The sequence below is a fragment of the Pistacia vera genome, unplaced genomic scaffold (assembly GCF_008641045.1).
Source record: "Pistacia vera cultivar Batoury unplaced genomic scaffold, PisVer_v2 Contig487, whole genome shotgun sequence".
NCBI lineage: Eukaryota > Viridiplantae > Streptophyta > Magnoliopsida > Sapindales > Anacardiaceae > Pistacia > Pistacia vera.
In genome coordinates this window covers 783,488-810,122 of record NW_022196320.1, presented here as the reverse complement: position 1 = coordinate 810,122, position 26,635 = coordinate 783,488, and the positions used below count along the sequence as shown (strand labels likewise).

General features: G+C 32.9%; 3 protein-coding genes across 3 annotated transcripts; all 3 read left to right on the top strand.

Moving 5' to 3' along the window:
- Positions 1-3,390: 3,390 nt before the first annotated feature.
- Positions 3,391-4,248, top strand: LOC116104823. Its single transcript, XM_031391256.1, has one exon. It carries the CDS (start codon positions 3,391-3,393, stop codon positions 4,246-4,248), a length of 858 nt encoding a protein of 285 aa, XP_031247116.1.
- A 2,973-nt stretch (positions 4,249-7,221) lies between these two features.
- On the top strand, positions 7,222-8,637 carry LOC116147004 (protein EPIDERMAL PATTERNING FACTOR 2). Its single transcript, XM_031432430.1, has 3 exons — positions 7,222-7,424; positions 8,131-8,204; positions 8,327-8,637. The coding sequence occupies exons 1-3, from the start codon at positions 7,322-7,324 to the stop codon at positions 8,519-8,521; spliced, it is 372 nt and encodes a 123-aa protein (XP_031288290.1). The 5' UTR covers positions 7,222-7,321; the 3' UTR covers positions 8,522-8,637.
- Positions 8,638-15,729: 7,092 nt separating this feature from the next.
- Positions 15,730-17,348, top strand: LOC116104822. The gene is made up of 3 exons (XM_031391255.1): positions 15,730-16,057; positions 16,222-16,314; positions 16,813-17,348. The coding sequence occupies exons 1-3, from the start codon at positions 15,730-15,732 to the stop codon at positions 17,346-17,348; spliced, it is 957 nt and encodes a 318-aa protein (XP_031247115.1).
- The last annotated feature ends 9,287 nt before the right edge of the window (positions 17,349-26,635 follow it).

Sequence of the window (26,635 nt, the reverse complement as noted above, 5' to 3'; positions counted from 1 at the left end):
AAAACAACTTAGACTATAGAATATTTTAGTTTTCCCTTGAGACTTATCAACCAAATTTGAGGCTATGTTTATACACTTGGTCTACCAGATTTCTCCAAAACATTTATTCTGAAATATGATGCGTCTGGAGGTGGTTTGGGAGCTGTTCTTATGCAAGAGGGGAGGCCATTAGCCTACTTTAGCCAAGGGCTAAAAGGAAAAAACTTGTTCCTTTCCACCTATGAGAAGGAGCTTTTAGCATTGGTCATGGCAATCCGTAAGTGGAGACATTATCTGCTTGGACACTCGTTTAAGGTGCAGACAGATTAGCAAGCTCTGAAACACTTACTAGAGCAAAGGATAGGTACTCCTACGGTCCTGTCCAACAAAAATAGGTCTCTAAACTACTTGGCTATGACTTCAAAATGGAGTGTAAGAGTGGCAAGACAAATAAAGTCGTAGATGCACTTTCACGACTACAATGTGTAGGTGACCAAAGCTCCACAACTAGGTCCCATATGCAGATTCAAACAATTAGTGGAATACAAGCCACTTGGATGGACGAACTATACAAAGCTTATCTGCATGATCCTCAATTACAAGAGCTGATTCATCATTGCCAACAAGGGGACTTGGATCCAGCCAACTATCAATACCGCAATGGCCTTCTTTTTTATAAAGGGAAGCTGCATCTTAGAACTTTGGTGCCATTTCATCAACAGATCCTGCATCAATTTCACAACAGTCTGTTAGGGGGCCACATGGGAACTCTAAAAGCATACTCTAGAATTAAGAGGGAATTCTACTGCGTGGTTTAAAACGAGATGTTGGAGCTTACTTTCGCGAATGCGATGTTTGCCAACGAAACAAAACAGTGACACTCCATCCAGGGGCGGATCCAGCATCCTTGAGGGTAGGCCTCAAATTTTGAAAAATAAAATTGTAAATATTTATAATTAATGATTTTTATATAAAAAAGGTACAAATATATATGGCCCACAATCAAACTAAATGCTATAATATGTTAATGCAGCAGGCTCACCCATCATAAATATTGCGGCTATGCGCTGGCCCACTAGTTTCATTAGTATAAATGTATAATATATATGCCATATGCGACCAATCTTTATAGGACCACAACTTTTGTATCCCTAATTTTATTAAGTGAGTGCGCCTCTCTTTCTTTTTGTCTTACTGGCTCGGTTGAAGTTACAACTTTTGAAGACTATTTTCTGCTTTATCAGTTTTAGGTATGTATATTACTTATTTTAGTTTATTTTATTTTAGGGTTAAATCATATTTGTTTTTATGGAGGTTTTTTATTCTGATGAAAAAAAGTATAAATCTTGTGAGTTTGTTTTGTATTTGTTTGATTTTGTAATTGGTTGAAAACATTATTATTAATTTGTGACTTTAGATATTACAAATACATTTATAAAATTAATTTTTTATATAAATAGAGGACTACTTGATTTGCACCAATCCTTAATATATTAATAATGATATTTTTATTATTTTATAATGTGATTAGTTGACTAAGTATGCTCTAATAGTAATTGAATTAAATCTAGTTGATCTATGCCAATAATTTAAATAAGCCAAAAAATTGATTAGCAAATTATGTAAGTTTTTAAATTTCACTAAAATGATTTTAAATATAAGAAAATTAACACAATAAAATGATTAAGTAATTGCTAAAATAATCTTTTAATTAGATCTAATTGTTACATCTAAAAAAGTGATAAGTTTGTCCTTGTAATTTTATTAATTAAAGTTTCATCGGTCTTTCTTTACATATATCATATTATCTTTTTTTTATTTGATAGCTATGATATCCAATTATTTCAAGAGATTAAAGAAAATTCCAGCAGAAATTGTTGATGGAGACTCTATTGATATTGAGGTTAATCAAATCCCATTAGAAGAAGAAGCCCCACATCAGCAACAACAACACCAAGTAAAAGAAGCTCAACCTTCGGTCTGGATGTTCAATTTAGATGAGCTTGAACTGATCCAGGATTGAGGATACTAATTAAAGAGATTTGTTGTACTGACAAGCAAAAGAAGGAAGTTCGAAGAGCATACTTGTTGAAAGGTTTTTACCAACCTAAAGATCATAACTTTCCTTTCACTCTTTTCAGAGATAAAAAGCGTAGGTTTACACTAGAGTGGTACAAAGAAGGTCCAAGTTAAATAGAATATAGTGTGGCAAAAGATTGCATCTTTTGTTTAAATTGTTATCTTTTCAAAACTGATTATGGTGACCAAGCAGGTGGTGAAGTTTTTGTGAGTAAGGGATTTAATAATTTGAAAGATAAAGCGAAAGTGAAAAAACATGTTAGAGATTATTCTAGTACTCATAACCAATGTCATGCCAAGTGTGTTGATTTGATAAACCAAAGGCAACACATCGATGTAAATCTTGCTTGTGTTTCGAAAAATGCCAAATTGGACTATCGCATTCGTTTGAATGCATCAATTGATTGCATTAGATTTATTTTATATCAAGGATTGGCATTTCGTGGTCATGACGAGTCGGTTGAATCTTGAAAATCAAGGTAACTTTATGAAACTATTGAAGTTTCTATCCAATCATAATGACGACATAAAAAAAGTTATGCTAGAAAATGCTTCGAAAAACCGTCAAATGATGGCCCCCAACATCCAAAGGGAAATAACTAGTGTTTGTGCTCATTTGACAACCAAGAAAATTATTATAGAAATTGTGAGAGATAAACAACCATTCTCTTTACTAGTTGATGAATCTCGTGATGTGGCAGTGAAAGAACAAATGGCTATTGTTTTTCGCTATGTGGACAAAATAGGTTGTGTTATTGAACGTTTTATCGAGGTTGTGCATGTTAAGAATACTTCAGCAAAGTCTTTGAAAATTGCAATAGATGCTTTTTTTTTAAAGCATGGATTGAGTTTGACAAGTTTACAGAGGCAAGGTTACGATGGAGCAAGCAATATGAGAGGTGAGTTCAATGGTTTGAAGACTTTGATATTGAGAGAAAATAAATCAGCTTTCTACATTCATTGTTTCTCTCATCAATTCCAACTGGCGCTAGTCAAAGTTGTAAGTAACCATTCGGCATTGGGTGAATTTTTTAATCTCTTTCTATGTTATCAAACACTATAGCGACATCTTGTAAGCGCAGAGATCTTATACGTGATAAACAATATGAAAATGTGATATCTTTGATTTCTAATGGTGATCTTCATATGGGACGAGGTTTGAATCAAGAATGCACTATTAAATGACCAGGAGATACACCTTGAGGTTCACATATAGGGACAATTCATAGTGTCATAAATTTATTTTCTTCTATTGTTGATGTGCTTAGGGTGATTGAGATTGAAGGAGACGATTGGCAAAACAAAAGTCAAGCAAGGAGTTTATTAGGAATTATGGAGAATTTTGAATTCGTCTTTTTGTTATTCTTAATGAAAAGAGTATTGGGAATCACAAATGAACCGTCACAAGCATTACAAAGAAAAGATCGGGATCTTTTTAATGCCATACAATTTATACAAATTTCGAAGCGTCAATTGCATAAAATGAGAAATGAAGACACTGGCTTTGACATATTGTTAAAAGAAGCTTCTGATATGTGCAAAGATAATGACATACCAATCTTGGAGAATATGGAAGAAAACTTTGGGAGGACAAAATGGGGGATTGCGCCAATTACGAATAAACATCATTTTAAGACGGAATTGATGTATACAGTTTTGGATAACATTCAAGAAGAACTCAATAATCGTTTTAATGAAGTAAATATGAGGTTGCTTCAATGTATGTCATCTCTTGATCCAAGTAACTCTTTTGTTGCATTTAACAAAGATAGATTACTTGAATTTGCAAAGTTCTATCCTGCCGATTTTCCTCAACACGATATTTGGTTGCTCGATGATCAACTTGAAAACTATTATGAGGATGTTAGCACCAATGCCAATTTCACTCATGTCGAAGGGATTGCCGACCTTGCTAAAGAAATGGTTGAGTTTGAGAAGGATATTGCTTACAACAAAGTTTTCTTGTTTATTAAATTAGCATTGGTTTTGCCTGTGGCTACTGCAACAGTTGAAAGGGTGCTCTCTGCAATGAATTTTGTGAAAAATAGTTTGTGTAATCGAATGGGAGACGACTGGATGAGCAATTGCTTGGTAGTTTACATTGAAAATGAAGTTTTTGCTACAATTGAAAATGAAGATATCATTGAACACTTTCAGAATATATCGAAGCGAAAAATCATGTTAAATTGAAGATCTTCAAGTATACCATTCTAACTTGCTTTCATATTTAAACAATCAATATTCATATATTCAAATCTTCAGGTACACTATTCTAACTTGATTTTTTGGTCAATACACAGAGGATGTGTGGATCTTTAATCTAGACAGTTGAGTTTTGATATTAACGTCTAGATTTGGAGTTATACAGCATGAAGTTTGACTGCTTCTCTGGTGATTTTAATCTATCTTTTTGTAAACTTTTATGTATTTTACTTGTAATATAGTTGTGATTGACCTCTAAATTTGTGTGGAATATTTTTGGTGGATTGTGGTTGCTGTAAACTCTTTTGCTTAAGGTTTGGTGGTTTTTTTAAAGTTTTCACTAGTTGTTTGGTAAACAATGGCTAAGTCGTGGAGGCCCCCCTTGGGCAAAAATCCTGGCTCCGCCACTGACTCCATCCAATGGGGCTCCTCCAACCTCTGCCGATTCTTGCTCAGAATTGGACTCCCATCAGCATGGATTTTATTGACGGATTTCCCCCCTCTGGAGGCCGTAGTGTTATCATGGTTGTAATTGACAGTTGAGCAAATATGCTCACTTTATGTCTCTTTTGCATCCTTATACTACTGCAATTGTGGCCACAGTATTCATGCAACACATCTTCAAACTACATGGACTACCCTAATCAATAGTCAGTGACCGAGATCCAGTTTTCACAAGTCAATTTTGGAGAGAGTTTTTTCGAATTTGTGGCACTGAACTTCTCCTAAGCTCCGCATATCATTCGCAAACTGATGGACATACAGAGATGATGAACCAGGGTCTAGAATGTTACCTTCATTGCTTCTCGGGAGATAGACCAAAGGATTGGGCACGTTGGCTTCCCTTGGTAGAATATTCTTACAACACTTTTGTTCATACTTCGACCTACGTTACTCCTTTTGAAGCGATGTGTGGGTTTCCTCCACCTCAAATGCTTCCTTTTGAACCAGGACCTACTTGTGTGCAAGCTGTTGAAGAGGAACTACGGAATCGAGATTTTATTATGACTCTGCTTCGAGAAAATTTGCAAGATGCCCAAGCCAAAATGAAAGTTTTTGCTAATAAAAAGAGAACTAAAATAGAATTTGCAGTGGGTGATTGGGTTTATCTACGATTGCGACCATATTGCCAAATGTCAGTGGTGATGCGAAGAAATCTCAAACTTTCTCCTCGCTATTATAGACCATTCTAGATGCTACAAAGAATGGGAAATGTTGCTTATAAGCTGAATTTACCGGAAGAATCTCAAATATATCCAGTCTTTCATGTTTCATGCCTCAAGAAGAAGCTAGGCCCTAGTGTTGAACTATCCCTAAATTTGCCTCTTTTTGCTGCAAATGGAACCTTAGCACCAAAGCCTGACAAAGTTTTGCAAAGGCAATTGAAGGAAAAGGGGAATCAAGCTAGAGTGGAAGTTTTAGTTCAGTGGAAGGGAACACAACCTAAAGATGCTACATGGGAGGATCTTGACGAAATAAAGAGAAATTTTCCTAACCTTGAAGGCAAGGTCTTCTGAAGAGGGAGAATGTGTTATGAGTTGTTGTAGCTGTAGTGTGTTATGAGCTGCAGTTGTCTAAACAAGTATTTTAATTCTTGTCTTGTCTAAGTAGGGCCTTACTATTTTAATTATTATTTTATTTAAGTTAGTCAGTTGTAGGCTTAGTCAAAAGCCTGGTAGTCAGTTGTAGGCTTGGTCAAAAGCCTGGTCTTTAGGGTAGAGGAGTACGTGGGACCATGTTCCTTTAATTTAGCAAGAGGTCAAGAGTCAGTTTTGGGTTCAGTTAATTTTAATTTGTATTTAAATGGTATTTGCTATTAATCCAGATCACGATTTTTCATCTCAAAAGTTACTAGTATTGGAGGTGGTTGGCTCCTCGAATTGCCAAAGCTCTTTTATTTTTATTTTTGTTTAACAGAGTTAACACGAAACTATGAACTCTATTGATTATGCATTAGCTAGCACAATTGTCGCCACCTCCACAAACCTAGATGCAAACTAGCCAACAAAACCAAACCACAAACAAGAAAAGAAAATCAGAGATACCAAGGTTCTGATTTTCTAAAATTTGAAAGGAAATTTGAGAAGGTGGTGACTAGGGTTTTCAAGATTGAAAGGAAAATTGAGGGGAATCGAAATTGATTAAGGGTTCTCATTTAGGATAAATTGTATTCAAATTTTTGGGCAAGTAAAATTTATTTTTATTTTTTAAAATTTTTTGGGGTTCATGATGTGGCAACTAGCTGACATGGCATATGAGGTGGTGCCTCCACATTAGTCGCCACATCATGATGGAAAAGAATGGTGTAAGATGTTGATGTAAACGTAATATTACTCATTTGCAAAAGCCAAGTAAGCAACAGAATAATTTTAATAATAAATCATAATATATAATTTTTAATTACATTTTTTACCCTTATTTAATAAAAAGATGGGGGCTAATATATATATAGTGATAGAAATAACAGCAACTTGTTTGTTTGGAATTTGGAACACCAAACAAACATGAGAGTAGTAAATTAAGAGAGTAGTCATAAAAGCTTGGAAGCTACATGCAAATGCAATAAAGGATGGTTCAAGTTCATTTAAGGCTAAACCCTAAGAACCTCACTCTTCACGTTTATGTCAGCCCTTCCTCAATTCTCTCGCTCCCCGTCTCTCTACTCGTGATACAACCTCTCCTCTTCAAACCTTTCATTTCAAATTTTACAACGTTAATCTCCCTTGTGTATTGTATACAGTGAGAGTGTGAAGAGAAATATTTAGAATAATAAATGCAGTGCACTTTGAAGTTTTAAAGTTCCAAAAAAGAAGGGGTTTGAGGAAGAGTGGGCAAAACATGTGAAAACCTTTGAAAAGAAAGCCGTGGATCATGTGATAGTGTTTCAGCTGTACCTTCCTTCTACATTTATAACCCTCACTCTCACTTTCTTTATATATACATACACTTTTCAATCTTCTTCTTCAGTCATCACCTTCACCCAAAAAACACTAACCCTACTTCTCATACCCTTTAGTTTTGATAATATATATCTATAGCAACATCAATTATCATAGAAAAGATGATGAAGCTTTTTCCAAATGGAGCTGCTAGTTCTTTGGTTCTAGTGGTGCTCTTCATGTTGCTTACTATTGGTGGGAGCCTCCGTTTGTCGCCTCATCATTGTAAATTTCACTTCATTTTTTCTCATGTTTTTGTTTGTATAATATGTTCATTATTATTATTTTTTTTTTTTTTTTTAATTTTTATATGAAGAAACACTATGGGCCCTTGGCCCGGCCTAATTAGATTCAAGCCCTGTTTCGGGTTTTCATTTTTTTTTTTTTTTAATGTGGGGAGATATATGTTTTTGTGGAAGTGACATTAATGTCCTTTACGCTCAAATATATCCTTTTTCTAAAAGAACAAAAATCATTACAAATTTCTTTCAATTTTAGTAGACCACTGAGTTAAGGGTGTTATAATATTTTTAATTTCAAATTACTAAAATACCCTTTTAAGTACAAATTATGTAATTACTAGAAAAAAAAATTATTTTTATTTTATATAATCAATTTATTTTTTCACATTTTGGGTCAAGCCGGGTATGAGTCTAGTATGGACCATGAGCCCAACATATCAAATTTTTATAACTTTTAGACTTGTAGTTTAGGTCTGGCCTAATCTCTTTTACCAAGCCAAGCTAATTGGGCTTGGAACAGGTTTAGGTCCAACCCATCAAGTTTCCATGACCATCATCATTCTTTATTATTTGCTCTTCAATTAAAAAAAAAAAAAAAAAATGTCACAGCCATGTCTTCAAAGACATAAATTTTTTAGGTTATTACAATGAATTCTTAATTACTTCAAAATTTATGTTTGTTTTGCAAGATATTACTGCCACCTCCCATGAAATGGCTGCAGCCTCCACATATGATGATCATCAAGCCCACGTAAACCATCAGGTTCGAACTTCCGATTAATCTCAGTTCAGATACAAACATTGTATCTCAACTTTGTAAATGTAACATTATTCTTAAATGAGGCGCGTCAACTAATAGTATTATGCTCGTATTTTGGATTTCAGGAAAGAGCGACAGAGGGAATAGGAATGGAAGTGCACCCAACAGGGTCAAGCTTGCCAGATTGTTCCCATGCCTGTGGACCTTGTTTTCCATGCAAGAGAGTTATGGTCAGCTTCAAGTGCTCCGTTGCAGAATCTTGCCCTATTGTTTACAGATGCATGTGTAAAGGGAAATACTACCATGTTCCCTCCAATTAATATAATTGAATCAACACTTTGATCATCATGAATTTATGGGCATCCATTTATTTCAATTTCCAATGAGAAATTTCACCAAAAAGTTTGTTGTATATAGCCGAGTGTTGAGTTTTGTTTCTGGGTTTCAAGTAGAACTTTAATTTTGTTGCTTTAGAGTTACTAGAATTTGAGTTATTTCAACTATCTAAAAGAGTAATTTTTATTTTATGATACCAAATCAAATGTTACAAAATAAGGCATTAGATCTACCAAGATAACATTTTTATGTTAGTATAATCTAAAACCCATTATTAGATATCAATTTTTTTTGACTAAATTAATTGTTTATCATTCAAATGATGAAAACTTTTAATATGGTGATATTTTAACTTAATTTCATAGATCTAATCATTTTAAAATTAACCACCACTTAGTGTTATTGAAAATGACAAGAGACAAAATAAATAAATATAGAGCATGGTTGAAAGGATAATAATTTGTATTTAAATGCAAGTTGGAATGTAAAAGCATATTTAATGTTGTTGACATTCAACTAATCACTAATGATTTTTTACATTAATCTCTACCCATTAGGTAAGATTTGCTATAATTATAACATATTTGTTTTTCTGAATGGGAGCCTCCCACTACTTCATTTTTAAATTTTTCAACAAGTTTTATTTCCAATTTTCAAAATTATTGTAAGGGTAACACTTAATTCTCCGTAATGCTACCTCTTATTTAGATTATTAGATCAACTTTTTATGGGTTTCTTTACCTTTCTAAGGATGATCCAATAGGGTAATGATACAATATTTTGGTTGGTAATTCAACGGTTTTTCAAAAAATCAAATGATTCATATGAGAAGGTCATAATACAATATTTTTGTATGTCAATACTATATTATTCTTATATGAATCTTCAAAATTGATGTAAGGGTCATAATGGGTATCAGGATAACACGACCTCAAGTATGTAATTACTCTTTTAAAGATGATTCAACGAATCATAAATACAGCATTCAAAGAGAACATTTTCGTATCAACCGTTAAAATTTTTAGGAAAAATCCATGGTAGAGACAATAATGTTTACGATCTCTTAAATAAGCTATACACACTTGAGGCAATGCTACCATGAGTAACTTTTATCATATTTTTCTTATTGTAAAGGTTTTTTTTAGGTCCATCAAAGTGTCATGTACTAAGACATTGAATACCCAATTATGAAACCAAAATTTCTCAACATTTTTTTACTTAAATTTCTCCAAGCTTCCACCGCCATACGTGATATGTCAACCAATTTTAACATATGGAAAATATTTTTTTATTTCAAAGATTAAAATTATGAGTAGTTGAGAATTAGTGTCAAAATCAAAAACAAAATATGCTTCACATTTGGTGGCTGATGAGTACCTCTCAATCTCATTACAGTTTTCTTTTTAACCTTTTTTGTTGTTTGCCGTACAAACCAGCCTTCCCACTCTTGTTCCTTTTCAAAGTCTCCTCTCTTGCAGGCCCCCAAATGTTGCCACATCATGAAATTGAAACTGAAATTAAACTGGATTTGACTTGTTTTCATGATAAATGAAAATCTCTAGATATTTTTGTTTTCAAAGAAATAGGAATATCAAACCTAACATTCTAAACCCAAAAATGTAAAACCATTTTATTGATGAAATATCACCATCCTTGACTCCTTTTGCTGACTTACCAACTCTTTTTTTTTTTTTTTTTTGACTTACATGCTTTAATTTCAATATGCAAATTGTGTGAAAGAAGAAAAATAAAAGATCCAATTTTGTACAGATAATATCGGTTAATCATCACCCTGAATAAATTTTTTACGCTACAAATAAAGTCAAGTATATATAGCTTCATTCTGTAATCATGACATCTTAATAATTTTCAAAAGACATATATAATATCCGAATATTAATAAAGATTTACTCACAACCCAATCTTACAAATTTTCTCTCATAATGTCGATGTGGCAGTTCGCAATAGGTCTCACCTGTCTAATTGCAAGATAACCGATTGTAAACTATCATGTCGGAGTTGTGAGAGAAAGTTTGTAAGATTAGGTTATAAATGTAGTATTGTCCATCCAATATACATTTAATATTCATATATGTCTGAACATTTCTTCAATCTTGGAAGAAAAGCCAAATGGAAGGCTAAAATTCAGAAAAAGATGGGTCGGAAATAAAATGAATTCAAATAATAAAAAAAAAATGCCATTTAAAAGATAAGATAATTTAAAATCTATTTGTCTTTTACTCTAAATTGGAGGGAATCTTTGAAGTAGTAACTCATACTCATATTGACCACTTTCAGAATATATCGAAGCGAAAAATCATGTTAAATTGAAGATCTTCAAGTATACCATTCTAACTTGCTTTCATATTTAAACAATCAATATTCATATATTCAAATCTTCAGGTACACTATTCTAACTTGATTTTTTGGTCAATACACAGGTGTGGATCTTTAATCTAGACAGTTGAGTTTTGATATTAACGTCTAGATTTGGAGTTATACAGCATGAAGTTTGACTGCTTCTCTGGTGATTTTAATCTATCTTTTTGTAAACTTTTATGTATTTTACTTGTAATATAGTTGTTGATGACCTCTAAATTTGTGTGGAATATTTTTGGTGGATTGTGGTTGCTGTAAACTCTTTTGCTTAAGGTTTGGTGGTTTTTTTAAAGTTTTCACTAGTTGTTGGTAAACAATGGCTAGTCGTGGAGGCCCCCCTTGGGCAAAAATCCTGGCTCCGCCACTGACTCCATCCAATGGGGCTCCTCCACCCCTGCCGATTCTTGCTCAGAATTGGACTCCCATCACATGGATTTTATTGACGGATTTCCCCCCTCGGGAGGCCGTATGTTATCATGGTTGTAATTGCAGTTGAGCAATATGCTCACTTTATGTCTCTTTTGCATCCTTATACTACTGCAATTGTGGCCACAGTATTCATGCAACACATCTTCAAACTACATGGACTACCCTAATCAATAGTCAGTGACCGAGATCCAGTTTTCACAAGTCAATTTTGAGAAGTTTTTTCGAATTTGTGGCACTGAACTTCTCCTAAGCTCCGCATATCATTCGAAACTGATGGACATACAGAGTGATGAACCGGTCTAGAATGTTCCTTCATTGCTTCTCGGGAGATAGACAAAGATGGGCACGTTGGCTTCCCTTGGTAAAATATCTTATAACACTTTTGTTCATACTTCGACCTACGTTACTCCTTTTGAAGCGATGTGTGGGTTTCCTCCACCTCAAATGCTTCCTTTTGAACAGACCTACTGTGTGCAACTGTGAAGAAGACAACGGAGATTTTATTATGACTCTGCTTCGAGAAATTTGCAAGATGCCCAAGCAAAAATGAAAGTTTTTGCTAATAAAAAGAGAACTAAATAGAATTTGCAGTGGTGATTGGGTTATCTACGATTGCGACCAATCGCCAAATGTCATGGTGATGCGAAGAAATCTCAAACTTTCTCCTCGCTATTATGCATCATTCTTGCTACAAAGAATGGGAATATTGCTTATAAGCTGAATTTACCGGAAGAATCCGAATATATCCAGTCTTTCATGTTTCATGCTCAAGAAGAAGCAGGCCCTAGTGTTGAACATCCCTAAATTTGCCTCTTTTGGTCGCAAATGGAACCTTAGCACCAAAGCCTGACAGTTTTGCAAAGGCATTGAAGGAAGGGGAATCAGCTAGAGTGGAAGTTTTAGTTCAGTGGAAGGAACACAACCTGAAGATGCTACATGGGAGATCTTGACGAATAAAGAGAAATTTTCCTAACCTTGAAGGCAAGGTCTTCTGAAGAGGAGAATGTGTTATGATCGTTGTAGCTGTAGTGTGTTTTGAGTTGCAGTTGTCTAAACAAGTATTTTAATTCTTGTCTTGTCTAAGTAGGGTCTTACTATTTTAATTATTATTTATTTAAGTTAGTCAGTTGTAGTCTTAGTCAAAAGCCTGGTATCAGTTGTAGGCTTAGTCAAAGCCTGGTCTTTAGTAGAGGAGTACGTGGGACCATGTTCCTTTAATTAGCAAGAGGTCAAGAGTCGTTTTGGGTTCAGTTAATTTTAGTTTGTATTTAATGGTATTGCTATCAATCCAAGATCACGATTTTTCATCTCAAAAGTTACCAGTATGGGAGGTGTGACTCCTCGAATTGCCAAAGCTCTTTTATTTTTATTTTTGTTTAACAGAGTTACACGAAACTATGAACTCTATTGATTATGCATTAGCTACACAATCGTCGCCACCTCCACAACCTAGATGCAAACTAGCCAACAAAACCAAACCACAAACAAGAAAGAAAAATCAAGATCCAAGGTTCATTTTCTAAAATTTGAAAGGAATTTGAGAAGGTGGTGCCTAGGGTTTTCAGATGAGAAGAATTTGAGGGAAATCGAAATTGACTAAGGGTTCTCATTTAGGAAAAATTTTATTCAATTTTTGGGCAAGTAAAATTTATTTTTATTTTTAAAAATTTTTCGGGTTCATGATGTGGCAACTAGCTGACATGGCATGTATGAGGTGGTGCCTCCCCATTAGTCGCCACATCATGATGGAAAAGAATGGTGTAAGATGTTGATATAAACGTAATATTATCATTTGCAAAACCAAGTAAGCAACAGAATAATTTTTAATAATATATAATTTTTAATTACATTTTTTACCCTTATTAAAAAAAGATGGGGCTAATATATAGATGTGATAGAAATAACAGCAACTTGTTTGTTTGGAATTTGGAACACCAAACAAACATGAGAGTAGTAAATAAGAGAGTATTCATAAAGCTTGGAAGCTACATGCAAATGCAATAAAGGATGTTTCAAGTTCATTTAAGGCTAAACCCTAAGAACCTCACTCTTCACGTTTATGTCAGCCCTTCCTCAATTCTCTCGCTCCCCGTCTCTCTACTCGTGATACAACCTCTCCTCTTCAAACCTTTCATTTCAAATTTTACAACGTTAATCTCCCTTGTGTATTGTATACAGTGAGAGTGTGAAGAAATATTTAGAATAATAATGCAGTGCACTTTTAAGTTTTAAATTTCCAAAAAAGTAGGGGTTTGAGGAAGAGTGGGCAAAACATGTGAAACCTTTGAAAAGAAAGCCGTGGATCATGTGATCGTGTTTCAGCTGTACCTTCCTTCTACTTTATAACCCTCACTCCACTTTCTTATATATACATACACTTTTCAATCTTCTTCTTCAGTCTTCACCTTCACCCACAAACACTAACCCTACTTCTCATACCCTTTAGTTTTGATAATATATACTAAGCACATCAATTATCATAGAAAAGATGATGAAGCTTTTTCCATGGAGCTGCTAGTTCTTTGGTTCTAGTGGTGCTCTTCTGTTGCTTACTATTGGTGGGAGCCTCCGTTTGTCGCCCTCATCATTGTAAATTTCACTTCATTTTTTCTCATGTTTTGTTTGTATAAAGTTTCTTATATTATTTTTTTTTTTTTTTTTAATTTTATATAAGAAACACTATGGGCCCTTGGCCGGCCTAATTAGATTCAAGCCCTGTTTCGGGTTTTCATTTTTTTTTTTTTTTAATGTGGGGAGATATTGTTTTTTGTGGAAGTGACATTAATGTCCTTTACGCTCAATATATCCTTTTTCTAAAAGAACAAAAATCATACAAATTTCTTTCAATTTTGTAGACCACTGAGTTAAGGGTGTTATAATATTTTTAATTTCAAATTACTAAAATACCCTTTTAAGTACAAATTATGTAATTACTAGAAAAAAAAATTATTTTTATTTATATAATTTATTTTTTCACATTTTGGGTCAGCCGGGTATGAGTCTAGTATGGACCATGGCCCACATATCAAATTTTATACTTTTGACTTGTAGTTTAGGTCTGGCCTAATCTCTTTTACCAAGCCAAGCTATGGGCTTGGAACAGGTAGGTCCACCCATCAAGTTTCCATGACCATCACATTCTTTATATTGCTCTTCAATTAAAAAAAAAAAAAAAAAATGTCACAGCCATGTCTTCAAAGACATAAATTTGTAGGTTATTACAATGAATTCTTAATTACTTCAAATTTATGTTTGTTTTGCAAGATATTACTGCCACCTCCCATGAATGGCTGTAGCCTCCACATATGAAGTCATCAAGCCCCATAAATCATCAGTTCGAACTTCCGATTATATCATTCAGATACAAACTTTGTATCTCGACTTTGTAAATGTAACTTATTCTTAAATGGGCGCATCAACTAATAGTAATAAGCTCGTATTTTGGATTTCAGGAAAGAGCGTATCTAAAAAAGTGATAAGTTTGTCCTTGTAATTTTATTAATTAAAGTTTCATCGGTCTTTCTTTACATATATCATATTATCTTTTTTTTATTTGATAGCTATGATATCCAATTATTTCAAGAGATTAAAGAAAATTCCAGCAGAAATTGTTGATGGAGACTCTATTGATATTGAGGTTAATCAAATCCCATTAGAAGAAGAAGCCCCACATCAGCAACAACAACACCAAGTAAAAGAAGCTCAACCTTCGGTCTGGATGTTCAATTTAGATGAGCTTGAACTGATCCAGGATTGAGGATACTAATTAAAGAGATTTGTTGTACTGACAAGCAAAAGAAGGAAGTTCGAAGAGCATACTTGTTGAAAGGTTTTTACCAACCTAAAGATCATAACTTTCCTTTCACTCTTTTCAGAGATAAAAAGCGTAGGTTTACACTAGAGTGGTACAAAGAAGGTCCAAGTTAGATGGAATATAGTGTGGCAAAAGATTGCATCTTTTGTTTAAATTGTTATCTTTTCAAAACTGATTATGGTGACCAAGCAGGTGGTGAAGTTTTTGTGAGTAAGGGATTTAATAATTAGAAAGATAAAGCGAAAGTGAAAAAACATGTTAGAGATAATTCTAGTACTCATAACCAATGTCATGCCAAGTGTGTTGATTTGATAAACCAAAGGCAACACATCGATGTAAATCTTGCTTGTGTTTCGAAAAATGCCAAATTGGACTATCGCATTCGTTTGAATGCATCAATTGATTGCATTAGATTTATTTTATATCAAGGATTGGCATTTCGTGGTCATGACGAGTCGGTTGAATCTTGAAAATCAAGGTAACTTTATGAAACTATTGAAGTTTCTATCCAATCATAATGACGACATAAAAAAAGTTATGCTAGAAAATGCTTCGAAAAACCGTCAAATGATGGCCCCCAACATCCAAAGGGAAATAACTAGTGTTTGTGCTCATTTGACAACCAAGAAAATTATTATAGAAATTGTGAGAGATAAACAACCATTCTCTTTACTAGTTGATGAATCTCGTGATGTGGCAGTGAAAGAACAAATGGCTATTGTTTTTCGCTATGTGGACAAAATAGGTTGTGTTATTGAACGTTTTATCGAGGTTGTGCATGTTAAGAATACTTCAGCAAAGTCTTTGAAAATTGCAATAGATGCTTTTTTTTTAAAGCATGGATTGAGTTTGACAAGTTTACAGAGGCAAGGTTACGATGGAGCAAGCAATATGAGAGGTGAGTTCAATGGTTTGAAGACTTTGATATTGAGAGAAAATAAATCAGCTTTCTACATTCATTGTTTCTCTCATCAATTCCAACTGGCGCTAGTCAAAGTTGTAAGTAACCATTCGGCATTGGGTGAATTTTTTAATCTCTTTCTATGTTATCAAACACTATAGCGACATCTTGTAAGCGCAGAGATCTTATACGTGATAAACAATATGAAAATGTGATATCTTTGATTTCTAATGGTGATCTTCATATGGGACGAGGTTTGAATCAAGAATGCACTATTAAATGACCAGGAGATACACATTGAGGTTCACAAATAGGGACAATTCATAGTGTCATAAATTTATTTTCTTCTATTGTTGATGTGCTTAGGGTGATTGAGATTGAAGGAGACGATTGGCAAAACAAAAGTCAAGCAAGGAGTTTATTAAGAATAATGGAGAATTTTGAATTCGTCTTTTTGTTATTCTTAATGAAAAGAGTATTGGGAATCACAAATGAACCGTCACAAGCATTACAAAGAAAAGATCGGGATCTTTTTAATGCCATACAATTTATACAAATTTCGAAGCGTCGATTGCATAAAATGAGAAATGAAGACTCTTGCTTCGACATATTGTTAAAAGAAGCTTCTGATATGTGCAAAGATAATGACATACCAATCTTGGAGAATATGGAAGAAAACTTTGGGAGGACAAAATGGGGGATTGCGCCAATTACGAATAAACATCATTTTAAGACGGAATTGATGTATACAGTTTTGGATAACATTCAAGAAGAACTCAATAATCGTTTTAATGAAGTAAATATGAGGTTGCTTCAATGTATGTCATCTCTTGATCCAAGTAACTCTTTTGTTGCATTTAACAAAGATAGATTACTTGAATTTGCAAAGTTCTATCCTACCAATTTTACTCAACACGATATTTGGTTGCTCGATGATCAACTTGAAAACTATTATGAGGATGTTAGCACCAATGCCAATTTCACTCATGTCGAAGGGATTGCCGACCTTGCTAAAGAAATGGTTGAGTTTGAGAAGGATATTGCTTACAACAAAGTTTTCTTGTTTATTAAATTAGCATTGGTTTTGCCTGTGGCTACTGCAACAGTTGAAAGGGTGCTCTCTGCAATGAATTTTGTGAAAAATAGTTTGTGTAATCGAATGGGAGACGACTGGATGAGCAATTGCTTGGTAGTTTACATTGAAAATGAAGTTTTTGCTACAATTGAAAATGAAGATATCATTGAACACTTTCAGAATATATCGAAGCGAAAAATCATGTTAAATTGAAGATCTTCAAGTATACCATTCTAACTTGCTTTCATATTTAAACAATCAATATTCATATATTCAAATCTTCAGGTACACTATTCTAACTTGATTTTTTGGTCAATACACAGAGGATGTGTGGATCTTTAATCTAGACAGTTGAGTTTTGATATTAACGTCTAGATTTGGAGTTATACAGCATGAAGTTTGACTGCTTCTCTGGTGATTTTAATCTATCTTTTTGTAAACTTTTATGTATTTTACTTGTAATATAGTTGTGATTGACCTCTAAATTTGTGTGGAATATTTTTGGTGGATTGTGGTTGCTGTAAACTCTTTTGCTTAAGGTTTGGTGGTTTTTTTAAAGTTTTCACTAGTTGTTTGGTAAACAATGGCTAAGTCGTGGAGGCCCCCCTTGGGCAAAAATCCTGGCTCCGCCACTGACTCCATCCAATGGGGCTCCTCCAACCTCTGCCGATTCTTGCTCAGAATTGGACTCCCATCAGCATGGATTTTATTGACGGATTTCCCCCCTCTGGAGGCCGTAGTGTTATCATGGTTGTAATCGACATGTTGAGTAAATATGCTCACTTTATGTCTCTTTCGCATCCTTATACTACTGCAATTGTGGCCACAGTATTCATGGAACACATCTTCAAACTACATGGACTACCTTAATCAATAGTCAGCGACCGAGATCCGGTTTTCACAAGTCAATTTTGGAGAGAGTTATTTCGAATTTGTGCCACTGAACTTCTCCTAAGCTCCGCATATCATTTGTAAACTGATGGACAGACAGAGGTGATGAACCAGGGTCTATGTTACCTTCATTGCTTCTCGGGAGATAGACCAAAGCATTGGGCACGTTGGCTTCCCTTGGTAGAATATTCTTACAACACTTTTGTTCATACTTCGACCTACGTTACTCCTTTTGAAGCGATGTGTGGGTTTCCTCCACCTCAAATGCTTCCTTTTGAACCAGGACCTACTTGTGTGCAAGCTGTTGAAGAGGAACTACGGAATCGAGATTTTATTATGACTCTGCTTCGAGAAAATTTGCAAGATGCCCAAGCCAAAATGAAAGTTTTTGCTAATAAAAAGAGAACTAAAATAGAATTTGCAGTGGGTGATTGGGTTTATCTACGATTGCGACCATATCGCCAAATGTCAATGGTGATGCGAAGAAATCTCAAACTTTCTCCTCGCTATTATGGACCATTCTATGTGCTACAAAGAATGGGAAATATTGCTTATAAGCTGAATTTACCGGAAGAATCCCGAATATATCCAGTCTTTCATGTTTCATGCCTCAAGAAGAAGCTAGGCCCTAGTGTTGAACTATCCCTAAATTTGCCTCTTTTGGTCGCAAATGGAACCTTAGCACCAAAGCCTGACAAAGTTTTGCAAAGGCGATTGAAGGAAAAGGGGAATCAAGCTAGAGTGGAAGTTTTAGTTCAGTGGAAGGGAACACAACCTGAAGATGCTACATGGGAGGATCTTGACGAAATAAAGAGAAATTTTCCTAACCTTGAAGGCAAGGTCTTCTGAAGAGGGAGAATGTGTTATGAGTCGTTGTAGCTGTAGTGTGTTATGAGTTGCAGTTGTCTAAACAAGTATTTTAATTCTTGTCTTGTCTAAGTAGGGTCTTACTATTTTAATTATTATTTTATTTAAGTTAGTCAGTTGTAGTCTTAGTCAAAAGCCTGGTAGTCAGTTGTAGGATTAGTAAAAAGCCTGGTCTTTAGGATAGAGGAGTACGTGGGACCATGTTCCTTTAATTTAGCAGAGGTCAAGAGTCAGTTTTGGGTTCAGTTAATTTTAGTTTGTATTTAAATGGTATTTGCTATCAATCCAGATACGATTTTTCATCTCAAAAGTTACCAGTATTGGAGGTAGGTGACTCCTCGAATTGCCAAAGCTTTTTATTTTATTTTGTTTAACAGAGTTACACGAAACTATGAACTCATTGATTATGCATTAGCTAACACAATCGTCGCCACCTCCACAAACCTAGAGCAAACTAGCCAACAAAACCAAACCACAAACAAGAAAGAAAATCAGAGATGCCAAGGTTCTGATTTTCTAAAATTTGAAAGGAAATTTGAGAAGGTGGTGCCTAGGGTTTTCAAGATTGAAAGGAAATTTGAGGGAATCGAAATTGACTAAGGGTTCTCATTTAGGAAAAATTTTATTCAAATTTTTGGGCAAGTAAAATTATTTTTATTTTTTAAAAATTTTTCGGGTTCATGATGTGGCAACTAGCTGACATGGCATATGAGGGGGTGCCTCCACATAGTCGCCCACATCATGATGGAAAAGAATGGTGTAAAGTGTTGATATAAACGTAATATTATCATTTGCAAAAACCAAGTAAGCAACAGAATAATTTTAATAATATAATTTTTAATTACATTTTTACCCTTATTAATAAAAAAGATGGGGCTAATATATAATAGTGATAGAAATAACAGCAACTTGTTTGTTTGGAATTTGGAACACCAAACAACATGAGAGTAGTAAATAAGAGAGTAGTCATAAAAGCTTGGAAGCTACATGCAAATGCAATAAAGGATGGTTCAAGTTCATTTAAGGCTAAACCCTAAGAACCTCACTCTTCACGTTTATGTCAGCCCTTCCTCAATTCTCTCGCTCCCCGTCTCTCTACTCGTGATACAACCTCTCCTCTTCAAACTTTCATTTCAAATTTACAACGTTAATCTCCCTTGTGTATTGTATACAGTGAGAGTGTGAAGAGAAATATTTAGAAAATAAAATGCAGTGCACTTTTAAGTTTTAAAGTTCCAAAAGTAGGGGTTTGAGGAAGAGTGGGCAAACATGTGAAACACTTTGAAAGAAAGCCGTGGATCTGTGATCGTGTTTCAGCTGTACCTTCCTTCTACATTTTAACCCTCACTCTCACTTTCTTATATATACATACACTTTTCAATCTTTCTTCAGTCTTCACCTTCACCCCAAAACACTAACCCTACTTCTCATACCCTTTAGTTTTGATAATATATCTATAGCAACATCAATTATCTAGAAAGATGATGAAGTTTTTCCAAATGGAGCTGCTAGTTCTTTGGTTCTAGTGGTGCTCTTCATGTTGCTTACTTGGTGGGAGCCTCCGTTTGTCGCCTCATCATTGTATTCACTTCATTTTTTCATGTTTTTGTTTGTATAATATGTCATTATTATTATTTTTTTTTTTTTTTTAATTTTTATATGAAGAAACACTATGGGCCCTTGGCCGGCCTAATTAGATTCAAGCCCTGTTTCGGGTTTTCATTTTTTTTTTTTTTAATGTGGGAGATATGTTTTTGTGGAAGTGACATTAATGTCTTACGCAAATATATCCTTTTTCTAAAAGAACAAAAATCATTACAAATTTCTTTCATTTAGTAGACCACTGGAGTTAAGGGTGTTATAATATTTTTAATTTCAAATTACTAAATACCTTTTAAGTACAATTATGTAATTACTAGAAAAAAATTATTTTTATTTTATATAATCAATTTATTTTTTCACATTTTGGGTCAAGCGGGTATGAGTCTAGTATGGACCATGAGCCCACATATCAAATTTTTATAACTTTTGACTTGTAGTTTAGGTCTGGCCTAATCTCTTTTACCAAGCCAAGCTAATTGGGCTTGGAACAGGTTTAGGGGTCCAACCATCAAGTTTCCATGACCATCATCATTCTTATTATTTGCTCTCAATTAAAAAAAAAAAAAAAAAAATGTCCAGCCATGTCTTCAAAGACATAATTTTGTAGGTTATTACAATGAATCTTAATTACTTCAAAATTTATTTTGTTTGCAAGATATTACTGCCACCTCCATGAAATGGCTGTAGCCTCCACATATGAAGATCATCAAGCCCACAAAATCATCAGGTTCGAACTTCCGATTAATACAGTTCAGATACAAACTTTGTATCTGACTTTGTAAATGTAACATTATTCTTAAATGAGGCGCATCAACTATAGTAATAAGCTGTATTTTGGATTTCAGGAAAGAGCGACAGAGGGAATAGGAATGGAAGTGCACCCAAAGGGTAAGCTTGCCAGATTGTTCCCATGCCTGTGGACCTTGTTTTCATGCAAGAGAGTTAGGTCAGCTTCAAGTGCTCCGTTGCAGAATCTTGCCCTATTGTTTACAGATGCAGTGTAAAGGGAAATACTACCATGTTCCCTCCAATTAATATAATTGAATCAACATTTGATCATGCATGTATGGCATCCATTTATTTCAATTTCCAATGAGAAATTTCACCAAAAAGTTTGTTGTAATGGTAGAGTGTTGAGTTTTGTTTCTGGGTTTCAAGTGAACTTTAATTTTGTTGTTTTAGAGTTACTTTGAGTGTTTTTTTGCTTTTTCTTTTTTTTTTTTTTTTTTTTTTAATTTACCCCGTATTGTTATTGTTAGTATTGTTGTTGTATTGTTTAATTTAATCGATAAAGCTCAAACGTAATCATTGACATAAAGACTAACGAAATAATGGCTATAATGTTATTTCAAATATCTAAAAGAGTAATTTTATTTTATGATACCAAATTCAAGACGCCGTTGGTTATGCAACTCAAGTTTGATTAAAAATATAAAATCAGATGTTATAAAATAAGGCATTAGATCTACCAAGATAACATTTTTATGTTAGTATAATCTAAAACCCTTATTAGATATCAATTTTTTTTGACTAAATTAATTGTTTATCATTCAAATGATGAAAACTTTTAATATGGTGATATTTTAACTTAATTTCATAGATCTATCATTTTAAAATTAACCACCACTTAGTGTTATTGAAAATGACAAGAGACAAAATAAATAAATATAGAGCATGGTTGAAAGGATAATAAATTGTATTTAAATGCAAGTTGGAATGTAAAAGCATATTTAATGTTGTTGACATTCAACTAATCACTAATGATTTTTACATAATCTCTACCCATTAGAAGATTTGCTATATTATAAATATTTGTTTTTCTGAATGGGAGCCTCCCACTACTTCATTTTTAAATTTTCAACAAGTTTTATTTCCAATTTTCAAATTATTGGAAGGGTAACACTTAATTCTCCGTAATGTACCTCTTATTTAGATTATTAGATCAACTTTTTATGGGTTTCTTTACCTTTCTAAGGATGATCCAATAGGGTAAGATACCATATTGGTGGTTTAATCAACGGTTTTTCAAAAATCAAATGATTCATAGAGAAGGTCATAATACAATATTTTTGTATGTCAATACTATATATTCTTATATGAATCTTCAAAATTGATGTAAGGGTCATAATGGGTATCAGGATAACACGACCTCAGTATGTAATTACTCTTTTAAAGATGATTCAACGAATCATAAATACAGCATTCAAAGAGAACATTTTCGTATCAACCGTTAAAATTTTTAGGAAAAATCCATGTAGAGACAATAATGTTTACGATCTCTTAAATAAGCTATACACACTTGAGGCAATGCTACCATGAGTAACTTTATCATATTTTTCTTATTGTAAAGTTTTTTTTAGGTCCATAAAAAAGTCTATGTACTAAGACATTGAATACCCAATTATGAAACCAAAATTTCTCAACATTTTTTTACTTAAATTTCTCCAAGCTTCTCCACGCCAATGTACAAATTTAACATATGGAAAATATTTTTTATTTCAAAGATTAAAATTATGAGTAGTTGAGAATTAGTGTCAAAATCAAAAACAAAATATGCTTCACATTGGTGGCTGATGAGTACCTCTCAATCTCAACAATTTTCTTTTAACCTTTTTTGTTGTTTGCCGTACAAACCAGCCTTCCCACTCTTGTTCCTTTTCAAAGTCTCCCTCTTGCAGGCCCCCAAAATCCAAATGTTGCCACATCGTGAAATTGAAATTGAAAATGAAATTAAACTGGTTTGACTTGTTTTCATGATAAATGAAAATCTCTAGATATTTTATTTTCAAAGAAATAGGAATATCAAACCTAACATTCTAAACCCAAAAATGTAAAAGTAAAACCTTTTATGATGAAATTCCCATCCTTGACTCCTTTTGCTGATTACCAACTCTTTTTTTTTTTTTTTTTTGACTTACATGCTTTTAATTCAATATGCAAATTGTTTGAAGAAAGAAAAATAAAGATCCAATTTGTACAGATAATATCGGTTAACATCACCCTGAATAAATTTTTACGCTACAATAAAGTCAAGTATATATAGCTTCATTCTGTAATCATGACATCTTAATAATTTTCAAAAGACATAATAATATCCGAATATTAATAAAGATTGACTCACAACCCTCTCAAGTCGATATGAAAGCTCGTAATAGGTCTCACCTATCTAATTGCAAACTAACCAATTGTAACTGTCACGTGGGATGTGAGAGAAAATTTGTAAAATAGGTTGTAAATATATATACATTTAATATCATATATGTCTGAACATTTTCAATCTTGGAAGAGAAGACAAACAGAAGGCTAAAATTCAGAAAAGATGGGTCGGAAATAAATGAATTCAAATAATAAAAAAAAAAATGCCATTTAAAAGAAGATAATTTAAATCTATTTGTCTTTTACTCTAAATTGGAGGAATCTTTGAAGTAGTAAATCAACTCACTTGTTTTTTAATCTTTCTATAACTTATTTAATTAAGTTTTAATCTAATGATTCTCCATAGTTTTTTTTTCGTTTTAGTTTATGGTAATAATTAATATTATGCATAAAATAAATATATATTATCGTTAGAATGGTTGAGCACACACTTAAAACGTTAAAACCTCGAGAAATTTCACGTATCCACATAAAGAGAGTCCAAAATGATCTTGATGAAGAAGGAAGCAATGAGATATGTTGTAGACCAAAATTCCAATTTTCAATATGTGGCTATCGAATAAAAAATTGGAATCAAACATGGAGAAGGTTGCAGGCAATCCAACTAATTAAATTTGTTACATAACATTGAAGAACTAATAATAATAATGTATTTCTGTAGATCTATATTACAACTTGTATCAAAACTGGCATTATGTATTGTCCCCCGTAATCAGAAATTAATTTATATATGATCGATGCACACGTAAGATTGATAATAACAATTATAAAATATTTTTTTAATTCTTAATTAACTAAAATTTAAAATAACAATAATAGTAAAATCTCTAATGCTCAGCAAGACTTCGTGTCTAATTATTATATTAATCGGTTGAAAATTAGTCAATAATTTAGGCTGATTTAGTTAGTTGTTAGGTCAAATTTTACATTTCATAGTAAAAATTAAGATGGCAAATAAATTCATGGGGTAAATTAATAAAAGTAAAAAACATATGGGACATTTGATGGGCCCTTGATTGGACAATTTCCAAAAAAAAAGATGGCACCATAATTTTCAACCATTTAATAGTAACCCCCCAAAGAGGAGCCTAAATTTCAAATGTCAAATTTGAACTCTTAATTTCTTTATCAAATTTGAAATTTTAAAGAGGGCTCAAACTTTTCAATTTTAAATATAAGCTTTTTTTTATTATAACTTATTAGTAAATAATTTAAACAGAATCCAAAATAAAGAAGATAACAATTAACTTATAATTTTTAATAATATTACGAATATTAAGTTTTGTATTATAAGTATGTTATGCTACATTATAAATAAAACAGAGTCAATCCGATCGTGTATTTTTTTAAGGCATGAAATGCAATCATATATAAGTCGATCCGATCGTTTATTTTTTTAGGGCATGAAATGCAATCATATATAATTATTTATAATTTTTTGGATTTTCACTTTAGAAATATATTTTTATAATATAAGATAAGCTTAAACAATTTTTATTTTATCTATATACTCTCATATAATTGAGAACAATTATTGCTTTCCGTTTAATACACGGACTCCTTTTCGTGAATGTCCACTCTCCAGCCAATTAGAGTCCGCCATTTCATGGCCAGATAGGCATTTCCTTCACTTCACGAAAGAAGGGTAGCTTGGTCAATTACTGTAGTGTAATTGACATAAACATCCCTATGATTTGCCACGTGTCTTCGTTGCGTGACATCTGGCTTGTTGATATTCCAATCATTTAGCGTCCAAACAAATCAGCTCCTCCTAGAATAGAGGACTCCAGCCACTATATTTCCACCACGTGGCGTGATCTCATCAAGCTTGCCGTGTAGCAGCATCTTGTGGTTAGCAGTACCAATAATTTTGTGGATTAATATATACAATATTATAAGTTTTTTGAATTTAAGGTAAATGTTTGATTTATTTGATATAAATTTGATTAAGTTGTATGATTTGTAATATATATTATAAAACAATCATACAATATATATCATGAAACATGTGAAATATATGTCATAGTAATACTACTATACGTGAATTCATAATAAAACATGATTATAATATATATAGGTAATAAATTTATAATAAAATCTATGATTTAGGTCTCAGTTCCTCCTTCATTTGATAAAATTTGTCTTTTACTCAAATTTTTATTTATTTATGAAAATATTTGGTAGGTTTTTAAGCTATTATTTTTCTTAAAATGATTTGATTTTTATAATAATATGCACATAAATGATATACAATTTTTTAATTTTAATATTGAAAAAAAAAATTAATCGACAAAACAATGGGGAAATGTAAAGGAGGGGTGAAAAAGTCAAGGGGGAAATTATAGACAATTAAAGTTGAAATAGGCCTCGTAAAAGCCACTATATTGGAATGTCATCTTTCTACAAAAGACAAAGCCGACTTCACCTAATTTTTCAATTCAACCGTTTCAATTTATTCCTTTTCTGAATTTCAAGGACTTCTACTTTTATTTATTTACATTTGCCCACAAATTTCTTATTTCAAACTTAAAAAAAAAAAAAAATACAATAACCATATAGTTAATAATAAAATAGACAATTTCAGGGAAAAAATTGTGTCTAAATTTTTTATTTTTTGCATTACTCGACGGTAATTAACCATCCGAGGTGGATGTAGAATGATGGCCCACCGTCAAATTAAAAAAAAAAAAATATTAATATGTAATTTTTTTTCCCTTTTTGTGACAATTTCGACTAAAAAAATAGAATATAAATGTTATATGTAATTAGTTTTTATTTTGACATACTCTAATAGAAATTTCTGGATTAACCATTAACTACAATCAATTAAATAAAACTTATACTTTTTTTGTAAGATTGACTTAATCACTCCCATAAAATCTTTAATATGAAACGTATATGTTATTATTGCAAAGTTCTATATACCTCTATGATTATCAAAAACCTCCTAATAAATATATATACATAAAAGGAAAAAAATTAAC

Excerpts from the sequence above, each read along its gene's own strand:
- LOC116104822 (XM_031391255.1), top strand. The coding sequence starts at position 15,730 with ATGGCCCCCAACATCCAAAGGGAAATAACTAGTGTTTGTGCTCATTTG. Across the intron at positions 16,058-16,221 it reads TGGAGCAAGCAATATGAGAG|CGACATCTTGTAAGCGCAGA; the intron begins GTGAGTTCAATG and ends CAAACACTATAG. Across the intron at positions 16,315-16,812 it reads TGATCTTCATATGGGACGAG|TTTTGGATAACATTCAAGAA; the intron begins GTTTGAATCAAG and ends TGATGTATACAG.
- LOC116104823 (XM_031391256.1), top strand. The coding sequence starts at position 3,391 with ATGGAGAATTTTGAATTCGTCTTTTTGTTATTCTTAATGAAAAGAGTA.
- LOC116147004 (XM_031432430.1), top strand. The coding sequence starts at position 7,322 with ATGATGAAGCTTTTTCCAAATGGAGCTGCTAGTTCTTTGGTTCTAGTG. Across the intron at positions 7,425-8,130 it reads CCGTTTGTCGCCTCATCATT|ATATTACTGCCACCTCCCAT; the intron begins GTAAATTTCACT and ends TTGTTTTGCAAG. Across the intron at positions 8,205-8,326 it reads AAGCCCACGTAAACCATCAG|GAAAGAGCGACAGAGGGAAT; the intron begins GTTCGAACTTCC and ends TTTGGATTTCAG.